The sequence below is a fragment of the Rhodofomes roseus genome (genome assembly GCF_022264815.1).
Source record: "Rhodofomes roseus strain CIRM-BRFM 1785 chromosome Unknown C8Q71scaffold_37, whole genome shotgun sequence".
NCBI classification, from domain to species: domain Eukaryota; kingdom Fungi; phylum Basidiomycota; class Agaricomycetes; order Polyporales; family Fomitopsidaceae; genus Rhodofomes; species Rhodofomes roseus.
Window position 1 is genome coordinate 221,038 of NW_025952993.1, and position 10,706 is coordinate 231,743.

At 57.3% G+C, this 10,706-nt stretch overlaps 2 protein-coding genes across 2 annotated transcripts; both read right to left on the bottom strand.

The window, feature by feature from the left end:
- Positions 1-5,958: 5,958 nt before the first annotated feature.
- On the bottom strand, positions 5,959-6,285 carry C8Q71DRAFT_682685 (uncharacterized protein; the record flags this gene model as incomplete). The annotated part of the gene is made up of 1 exon (XM_047919773.1): positions 5,959-6,285. A coding segment is annotated over one exon (327 nt), but the record flags the coding sequence as incomplete, so codon positions are not given.
- A 973-nt stretch (positions 6,286-7,258) lies between these two features.
- Positions 7,259-8,097, bottom strand: C8Q71DRAFT_863175 (uncharacterized protein; the record flags this gene model as incomplete). The annotated part of the gene is made up of 2 exons (XM_047928131.1): positions 7,259-7,915; positions 7,987-8,097. The coding sequence occupies 2 exons, from the start codon at positions 8,095-8,097 to the stop codon at positions 7,259-7,261; spliced, it is 768 nt and encodes a 255-aa protein (XP_047773058.1).
- Between the last annotated feature and the right edge of the window lie 2,609 nt (positions 8,098-10,706).

Sequence of the window (10,706 nt, forward strand, 5' to 3'; positions counted from 1 at the left end):
CGACGGGCTCGGCTGACTCCCCGATATTTGTGCTATGCCACGCGTAATATTAACTCGCACGCGATCCCCACCCATGTGCAAGGCTGGTGAAGGCGCATACGTACAAGATACGCAAGGGGTTCTCGGTAGAGTCATACGCCTACAAACGTTCATCTTCGCATGCTACTCACGGTCCCAGGTCATTGAGTTCGGTTTGCGCGGCTGACCGTCGTTCTCGCAAGGGCATGGTGTGCATTGATGAGACGCTGACTGATAACGAGCACCTTTCCGGTAAGACCCTTGCTGCTGGGCGTACGCTTCTCTTCTTTGCTGGTCGAGGCTAGCTGTTCGTGGGTCCAGACGTCAGCCGGTGCAATGTTGAGCATGTCTCCGAGATGCCGCGACAATGCTTCGTCGACGAATGACGCGCATTCTACAGGCGCTACCTCGATGAAGCTCTCCATACTATGTCGCAATCGCCTTCACCGTTCCGTTGTTCTTCCGTCTTCTCAATAACTTACATCCCGCTCTCACAGAGGCATGGACAAGGACACGCCGCGCTACGACGTAGGTTCGTCTCCCCTGATGAGAGCTCCCGACGTTTGAACCTTCACAACTCAGTCACCAACCGTAAATTTTTCCGTTCCGTTGAATGGTCTCGTGGCTACGTATATACTGAACGTACCTGGCGTAGAGGCGTCGTAGCCATGTCGTATGCGTATACCAATACCTCCTCCTCCTCCGCGAAGTCGACGTGACGGCGCTTCAATACGCGCAGCTCGCGGATGTACAGAACACGGACCAAATCTACCATGCTCGGGCACCAAGACAGAAACGTCGAATCTAAGCAAGTAAGACTTTGATTCATTTCTCTGCGAGCGAGCCATGACTCAACGTTGCATATCAGGACACCTTCGTGACGTCGCTGGACCAGAAGCCGGAGGGCAAATCGCCACGCGTTCGTCGCAGCGCCGGTATACCATGCTTCGGAGTACTAGATGAGGAGACAGAATTGGATATACTTCGGAAACAAGAACTCAAGGCAGGGCCGCTGGTTCAACTTCCCGCGGAACCTCAGATTCCTCCGCTCTCTGAGGACCAGAAGTACACTGGCAAGTTTTGCCTCGGGTTTGGTCTTTCCGATGACCAGTGGACGCGGTTGTGGGAGCACCTACATCCAAGCAGACCATCTTGTAATATCTTGAAGGTGCTTGTTGATGTCAAGGCCACGATCAACACACGGATTGGACATGAAATCGAGCGCAGTGTCTGTTGATTAGACGGCAATGCACCAGACGCGATCACGCGAGCCATCTCCCAGTCAAATGCAGTGGAGCCTGAAACAGCATTACTTGTGCTGACTCTGCTGTGTCATGATGACTCGCGGAGGAGAAGATACCGACGCAGAAAGACGCAGAAGCAGTTTGATGCCATCGTGGACATGGTTGCCGAGGCAGGGATTGAAGAACAGGTGCGATGGTGGGTAAACACGGAGAGCTGAGCCATCTCTCGGATCGAATCCGTAAGCTATCTTCGCCGCTCACTGTCACTGCTGTCAGACTGAACTGAACAACACAGATCACGCACTGTGTGGATCTGAACAAGTCTCGAATGCTTACCTGATTCTGTTTGTCTGTAACTACGCCCATGCTCACGCCTATCCAATGCGTCTGTTATCCAATGCGCCTGTTTTCCCGCTTCGACACGCACTCGCCCGAGCACCTTGGCTACCTGTGCGCCTAGTACGCACTAGCCTCGCGTACAGTCGCGTATTCGCCCACGCGCTCACCGGCAGCAGTGAGCGCTGTCGAGTGTCCGAGTCGCGTACGGCGCCAGTTGCCACGTGCACATGGAAACAGTCCTCCTCCCTCCTCCTCCCTCCTCCTCCCGCTCTGTATAGTACTAGCTACGTTCAAAGTTGCTGGAGCTCTGGAGCTCCAGCTGGAGCCCGGAGCTGGAGGTGACGGTTCTCGGGGTTTGCCGCCAGGCGTTTCCAGAGCATGCCGCCACAGCGCACTGCCGTCGTCACGCGCGCGTGACGTCTGTGACTCGACCGCGACAAGTTATCCTTTCCCTGCGTACAACTGCACGAAGATGCATAAGATTATATGCATACCACCGCACCTAGGAGCTATTCGTGTATCTGCGAAGGTCTTTTGACAGCAAGCGTCTCACTTTCCCTTCGCAGGTTTGATTACGGGATGCAGCTGACTAAGCAGCAAGACCCTCGCCTGCACAGTACGACATGCTTCACCTGCAGCTTGAAACAGGCCTCCATACACATCTAGCATTTATTTTTACACGTGTACGGTGCCCCATTTACTCTGCATCGCACATCAAGCATGGATTATTTCAATGCGCAGGTACGGCTAGGGTAAGCGCCGTTGGCCCAATCGGGTATACCAATGTCATCGGGAGTGTGTAGAACCCGCTGCTATTATTTGAGGGTCACGGCTTCTGGAGAAAGTACGGACAGATCATCCTCACCCCTTTTTGAAGACACTGTATATAATACAAACCCCTTCCTTTTGAAGGTTGAAGCACGCAGTAGGCTAGAGTAAGAGAGAATAAGGAACGTCTCAGTCTCTCGTGCGAGGCGAAAAGACTATATTGAATGTACCTAGAGTAAGAGAGAATAAGGAACGTCTTCGGTACATCAGTATCAGGCAAAAGAAATGTAAAGTAAGTTACTCACCTCAGTCTCTCGTGCGAGGCGAAAAGACTGAGGTGCGTCGTGGCAGACTGCGGTATTTAGTGACAATGATAATCGATCTTTCAGGTACGTAGAATGTCCGTGCGCGCACATCGCGCCATCATCGCGCCGCCGACTCTCTCGGCCGCGACACGTTCCGACTCCCGATGAACCCCGTACCTGGATTCCAACACGCCCACTCAGCGGGCGGCGGACGTGACAAGACCCATACCCATCGCAAAGCGTTCGTGCTTCTCGCGGGCAAGTGCCTTCGTAAGGACATCAGCGACCTGGTCTCCAGTCGGCACGTACTCCACGCGGATTTCCCCGTCATCAATCTTCTCTCGGATGAAGTGGTAGCGCACGGCGATGTGCTTCGTTCGGTCGTGAAACGTGGCGTTCTTTGCGAGAGCCATAGCAGACTGGTTGTCAACGAGGATGAGGGTAGCGAGAGGGGACAGCTGCCCTAGCTCTGATAGCAGCAGTCGTAGCCATACAGCCTCTTTCGAAGCACTACACATGGCCATGTACTCAGCCTCCGTGCTTGAGAGCGCAGTCGAAGTTTGCTTCTTTGATGACCACGAGACAGCACCTCCCGCGATCAGGAAGACGTGGCCAGTGACCGAGCGGCGGTCCATAGGATCGCTCCCCCAGTCGGCATCAACATAGCCCTGGACGAGCTCACCTGGCGAGTTCCCGCAATAGACGAGTCGCACGTCCGTCGTCTTGCGCAGATAGCGGTACACGCGCATAAGCGCAGTCCAGTGCTCCTCTCCGGGTGTAGCTGCGTGCTTGCTCAGCGTGCCAATGGCGTAGGCGAGATCTGGGCGCGTCCCGAGCATCGCATACATGAGTGAACCGAGTGCGCTCTGGTAACGCTTCTCGTCGACCTCGGCCTCGTCGAGCTTCGCAAGCTTTTGATTTGCCGCCATGGGTGTACTGACCGGGCGGCAGTCGGTCATGCCGAATCGCTCGAGGATCGTCTCGACGTATTGGCGTTGCGAGAGTTCGAGCGTTCGGTTTGGGCGGTCTCGGATGATCTCCATGTTCAATACCCAGTGAGCTTCCCCAAGGTCCGTCATGTCGAACTTTTCCTTGAGGGATGCTTTAACCGAGTCGATTGCCAAGACCTTGTCTGCGAAGATGAGCATGTCATCAACGTAGAGTGCAACGATCACCAGCGAGCCGTCAACTTCCTTGTAGAAGACGCCATGGTCAGCATCACTCCGTTTGAATCCGAGAGACTCGAATTCGGCACGGATCTTCTTGTACCATTGACGACTGGCCTGTTTTAGTCCATAGAGTGCCTTTCTGAGTCGCCAGACGATGTCGGGGCGATCCTCGAATCCTGGCGGGCAAGCCATATAGATCTCTTCGTCGAGGTCGCCATTGAGGAAGGCCGACTTGACGTCCATCTGATGGATTTCGAGGTCGTGTGCAGCAGCAAGAGCGAGGAGGGTCCGGATGGTCGAGAACTTGGTGGTGGGTGCAAACGTCTCGTCGTAGTCGACATCTTCGACCTGCGTGAAGCCCTTCGCAACGAGTCGAGCCTTGTACTTCTCGATCTCGCCGTCAGGGCCGCGCTTGATCTTGAAGACCCACTTGCAACCGACGACCTTGCGGTTCCTCGGGCGCTCCACCTCGTCGTACAGCTCTGCCTTGGTGAAGGAGAGCAGCTCCTCCGCGCACGCAGCCTTCCAGCGTTCCGCGTCCGGGCGTGACATGGCCTCCTTGTAGGTCCTCGGGTCGTCACTGACGTTCGCGCGCCTTGCGTGCTCATCCGCGCCCACTGAATCGCGTGATGGCTGCTCACCTGCATCCTCCACGCGCCCACTCGAACCCTCCAAGTCATCCCCCGTCTCCTGCACCTCCCGCTCCTTCGGTTTCCGATTGTATGACGAAACCCTGAGACGTGGGTCGTCGTCTCGAACCGGTTCCTTGCGCGTGCGAAGCGAGCGTCGGAGTGATGGTGGCGGTGCTGGATTGGGGTAGGGCGTGCCTACGGGCGTGTAGGTCGCGGCTGTGCGGCGTGAGGGCGCGGTGCTAGTTGGGCGCGATGGAGGTCGCGCGGCTGGCGCGGGCGGCTGTTCGTCCTCGTCGTCACTGTCGTCCGGATCAGGCAGGAGCTTCGGCGGCTCATCGTCCTCATCAGGTACATCCTCCACCGTCGTGCGAGGTGACCGTCTGGGACTAGCCTCCGGCGTCTGTGCCTCGTCCTTGAGTGGCGTGGACTCCGGGGCTGCCTCGACCAGATCGACGTCAATGACGACGCGACTCGGCTCAACCTCGGTGCCCTCATCAAAGTAGACGTCGCGCGACTCGATGACCGTGGGCTTTCCGCCGTGTGGCGGGCAGTGCAGCAGGCGATAAGCCTTGCGGTGCTCCGCATAACCCAAGTAGGTGCACTCAACTGATTTCGCGTCGAGTTTCTTACGCTTCTCCTTCGGGATGTGGACGTAGGCCTTGCAGCCAAAAATCCGAAGGTGAGCGAGGGAAGGCTTGTTGCCTGTCCAGGCCTCGTATGGCGTGATGTTGTCCGGCAGCGCACGCGTCGGCGTGCGGTTGATGATGTACACCGCATGCTGGACTGCATCTCCCCAGTAGGATGGCGGCAACCCAGCGTCGTTCAACATGGAACGTGCCATCTCAACGATGGTGCGGTTCATCCGCTCAGCGACTCCGTTCTCCTGCGGCGTGTAGGGATTTGTTATCTCATAATGGATCCCTTCAGCCTTGAGATAGGCTTCGAAAACCGTCGAGGTGTACTCGCCGCCACCGTCTGTCCGTAGAAAAGCGAGTCGCTTGCCTGTTACGTTCTCCGCGTGCTGCTTGTACGCTTTGAACTCGACCAGCTCATCGTCCTTGGTTTTGAGCAACCGAAGGTCGGCGTAGTGAGCCTTGGCATCGATGTGCGTACTGAACCCCCTGTGTCCAGTGCGGGCGGTGGTTGGCATTGGTCCGCAGTAGTCGGAGTACACGCGGTAGAATATGCGTGGGTTCTCGACATCCGACTCCTTCGCGATTGGCTTGCGGCTTGCCTTGCCGACGAGGCATGGCTTGCACTGGGCCTGGACCCGCTGCTTCATCTCGCCAACAATCTCCATCCCTTTCGCCATCCCCTTCCTCACCATCTTCAAGACGGAGTCAACATTGATGTGACCAAGACGTCGGTGCCAGGTGTCGAGACTGGCGCGAGAGGTCTCGGTCTTGGCCATGAAGAGGTTGAGTGAGGGTGAGGGATCAGAGGCAAGGTCGGCAAGAGTGGAGGCTGCGTCAAGTGTTGCCGTGTATGCACGCTCCGGGACATGAGGTGAGCCGTCAAAGACGTAGAGGTTGTCCTTGTCGTGTGCAGTGCCGATAAGCTGGCCCTCGGTATTCTGGATGCGACAGCCGGACGTGGTGAAAAAAACCGAATAGCCGCGCTTCGTGAGATGCGAGACCGAGAGTAGGTTGCCATTCAGGTCAGGTACGTGGTACACGCCTTGAAGGAGGGCAGTACGCTTCTTCCCATTCCCGAGGTCTGCTGTGAGCGCGACTTGACCGATCCCAATTGCGAGGATGTAGCGTTTATCGCCAAGCCAGACGCGCTTGGGTGATGCGAGCGGCGAGTAGTTGAGGAACCACTCGCGCTGCGAGCTCATCGGAGACGACGCGCCAGAATCGACGATCCATCGTGAGAGGAGCGCCTTGCGCTTCGCGAGAGCTTCGGCCATCAGGAAACCCCCCCTACGCGAATGTGGCGCAAATCGGCGCCAAATCGCCGCCGCGTGCCTCTCATCGTGAACGGTTTGTAAACTGGTGCGAATACCTCACGAATGCATTCCGAAAATACTATCCTGCCACTGGCAGTATGATGCGAGAAATATTATACGTCTCAGTGGCATTGATCCGAAAGCATTCCAATATACTACTCTTACTATGTAATACACAACCGTACATGTATACGATCGCTCTACAGATGCTAACCGTCATGCAATGTCACAGGGAAGCCGGGGACTACGGTTACCTTCATCGAGTCATTGCTGGCGTTTTTAGACTGAGTCGTCGGTGTCGTGATCGAGAACCTAGCGGCACCTGAGCGCCGAGCTGCAGATGTACTAGTAGCCCTGCTTCCGAGTCACCGTGCTCGTCAAGTATACCTGTGCCGTTGGGCTGCCCATGCATCATCCCTTGTTGTTCCAGTTTGTCGCGCAGTTCTCCACTCGACCGTCCCTCAAGTTAGTACCCCGGGCCGTCCCGAGCCCAGTGTATGGCCCACAGCCTGATGGCAGCGGCTTCGCACCAGCTCGCGCTGCAGCGCGCTCATACAACTCGAGGAGGTCTCATTCATGGGGAAGGTGACAGGCCGGCGCACCGCATTCCATGACCACGTTTGATAATGTGAGCCAGCTGTCAACCAACAGTGCGTGAACACCCTCGCCCGTGAACGCGATAGCCGCGTTGAGCATGCCGTCGCGGTTGAAGCAGCGACAGGAAAGACTCGGACCAAATATCGTATTTCCTGTGCTTGGCGCAAATCAGTTTCAATCAACGTAAGTGCGTGTAAATGGCTCACCGAGAGTGCCGTGAATATCTTTGTGGTTCGACTTAACAGGTTGTGCCTGTGTGTCCACCCACGCACCCATCCTCCTGCCCATCCTCCGACTCGGAGTCCCAACCGTTGCTCATCCCACCGTCTTCCATTGTAGGGGGCCATGGCACGCCGAACATCTCGTACATCGCCTGGGTAGTCGGGAGGCCTTGTGAGTCAACCGGCCAGTCCGTGCGATTGGGAACGGAGGACTCGGGGGCGTCGGACGACGACGTGCGCGGTGTATTTATCCCGAGCCCGAGCAGGGCTGACGTGGCAAGCTGGTCTGGGATTTTCGAAGCTGGGGACTCTGCAGGTTCTGATTCGGGCCCCATTATCGCCAGCGGAGAGAGCCTCTGCGTGCCAGTGACTTGCCCGCCCGGGGATGTGGTTGGTCCAAGAGCTGGCTCGGAATCCAGTTCGGTTGTCGCATTTGAGAAGGTTCGCATTGCGCGAGGTGAAGGTAGAGGTGCGAGTGGATCAGAGTGAGCTGTGATGAGGACCGCGTCAATATCCTGCGTCTCGAGCGGGTACTCCGGAGGTTGGGAATCGGGAACGGTTGCGGCGTCTGAGAATGCCCGGCTGCGCTGAACACGGCTCTGGCTGGGTATGAGAGAGGTCACGGCGGGTCTGCTCGTATTCAGAGACGTGTCGTGGCGACAGAGGTTCAGTGTCTACAAGATCGGGACGGGCGTGTCATTCACCAGTCAGAGTATGCAGATATGTCACCACATTGACAACGTACCAGGTTGATTGGGCCAGGCCCTCCCGGGAGAATCAGTAGGGTAATCGTGTGTGTGTCTTCAGTGTAGACATGCCGAATGTCGACCGCTGTCGCTAGGGTGGGCTGGGTCATGAAGAGGTCGCTGCGCGACCAATGTAAAACTGCATGGGTCGCAAGTCTACTTGGACCAGTGTTCCCACGCTTCATGAAGGGCTCGGGGGTCACCGGTCAAGTCAAAGGCTCAGTGCACAGTACAATAACAATCTACATGTTACACAGGACAAATGCATACATGACGTTGACGCCGATTTCCTTCCACAAGAAATCATTACATCGCTCCGTGTCTACCTTTCTGTACCATGATATCATGCATGCAGCGCCGGCCTGCGCAAGGAGGCCCTGGCATATCCGCATCACAGGAGCCACAAAACTCTCTCTTCGACCCCTCCTACCCCATGCCCGAGTACAACGAGTCCAACCCTCTGCCCGCCTCCATCCTACAATAACCGCTCCTCGTCGCGCCACGTCAGGCTCGTGCTGCGGGCCCGACCGAGGTAGGCGCGACTGCTGAATCGAGACATCCGCGAAGGTGCAATGGCGGAGCACAATGGCGAGAGCGAGCGCGCAAGGGCAATGGCGATAATATGGGCGCTCGGGTAAAGACTGGGACGAGATAGAAGAGAAGCGAGATGGTGAGCGGGCAAGAACAAGAGGGAGAGTGTGAAGGCGTGAGGACGAGGATGAAGGGTATAGGGGAGCAAAGAGCGAGGGTTGGGATGAAACCGAAAGTGCAAGGACGAGGGCGCAACAGCGACTTCGACGATGGTCGCACCAGGGGAGGCATGAGGGGTACGCATTGCGAGGGAGTGCACGATGGGCGTGGTGTTGACGAAGGTTGCGGGAGGGATACGGTGTGGCATCTTCAACATTGAGAGGTCTCCTGGGCGGCGAGCGTGCAACCGGGACTGGCGTGATTCTGCAGGACGCAGGCGCTTGGCGGCAGGAAGCGGGTACCCAAGGGCGCGCCGAGAGACCCGGACGTGGAGTGGTACGACCTCGATGCAGGCCGCAGTGGAGGGGAGCGATCAGTGCTAGGGTGTCGTGGGCCAGCCAGAGCTCGAGCATTGGCTTCGTTGTCACGATGAGCAGTCACTGCCGCGACAAGGGCATAGGTAGGGCACGGGTTCGAGCGCACGAGAGCGAGAGCTAGAGGGCGCAAACGAGCAACACAGAGAGCGACAATGGGGGCAAAAGTACATGGGCAAGCCGATGGCTCACCAATGACTCGCACTCAGCATTCGTTCCCCTGCTTTCCTTTCGTTCGCATGGCCTGACCCTCGTCCTTGATTCGTCACTTCCGAGGCCGGTCCTCAATTGCGGGGTGGTCATCAGATGGCGGGAGGGCACTGGAAGGGACGTGGGGATGAGGACAAGCGGGACGGGTATCGCGCGCGCGTTGGGGTTATCCGAGTAGGTGGCTGTACGACTAGGACCAGGTCGTGTGTGCGCTGAATGGGGCCGCGCAGGGCAGCAGCATTCGTTGCGCGATAGACTACCCGCGCGCATATTCGTGGCAGAGTGCTGTCGCCAACTGTACTGCCAGAGGTGCTTCAGGCCTCTAGGCCAACAACGAATACGGCGCCATAACTTGAACGCGCTGGAGCACCGCAGTGACTAGGTGTGTCCAATCCTAGGCTCAGCTTCCGGTCGCAGTGGCATTATGAAGGCTGGCGATGAAGAGCTGCGCATGCCGGTGTCTTCGATGAGGCTTGCAAGGGACCTAGGCGATGGGGCGGTTGGAAGACGATTGCGGGGTGAGCGCAGCTTTGGATGTTCACCTTCGAGAGCAGTGGGCTGAGACTTGCGAGTGTGGGATGTAGAACACCCGCCGAATGGATTGGAGACTGGGTACCCCTCAATGGAACGGTGGAGGCCGACGTGAGAGCCACCAGTGGGAGCGCTGACCGGCTGTGCCAGGCGAGCGTCCTCAACTGCGCTGCTGCGCGGGGGCGGATCTGCCGACCAGAGAGGGGGTAGGTGGCCGCCACTGTGAAGGGTGTCCAAATGTGTTGCTGGGCACTGCGATCATCGCTCAGGAGCGAGAAGCGGTGTTAGGAAGGTCTGTGCGGCTGGTTCACCATGGGCGTGGAGGCGCAGGTGGTCGGCGACAGGAAGCGCGGGTCCAAGGGCGAGGTGGGGTCAGAAAGCTATCAGAAGGGTGTATAACATGCCAGCATTGACTGACGAGTGCTGTCAACACCGGCATGAAGAAGACGTCCTAGGAGTTACTCACTACCGGCTCGCCCGAATCATCATCTTCTCCTCCTCCTGGCCATTCCAGCTCTCCTTCTCCACGCGGAAGCCTCGCGGTTGATCGGTTTCAAGAGTTCAGACCGGTATAATGTAGAGTGTATGTTGTCGTAGGTAGCGGCAAACTGCCTCGAGTCAATGAACCAAGTCGTCCTGTCGATTTGGAGGGAGGGTCTGCGGGAACGACAGATGTGATACACCGCGGGGTCAACGTTAATGCACTGTTGCGGCACAAGCGCAACACGCAGCGTCCCGCAGACCCAGTTGAGCAGATAAAAGCAGTGAGGCGAAGGCTGAGGAGAGTTGGCGGTGGTCGCTATCAGTGAGGGGGAGTCTCAGTCACGCGCGTAGCCAACACAACAAGCGCCGGCACGGTGGCGCGCGATTGCAGCAAAGTTTTTCAACTCCTCGCGCAAGACCGCATTCCCGAA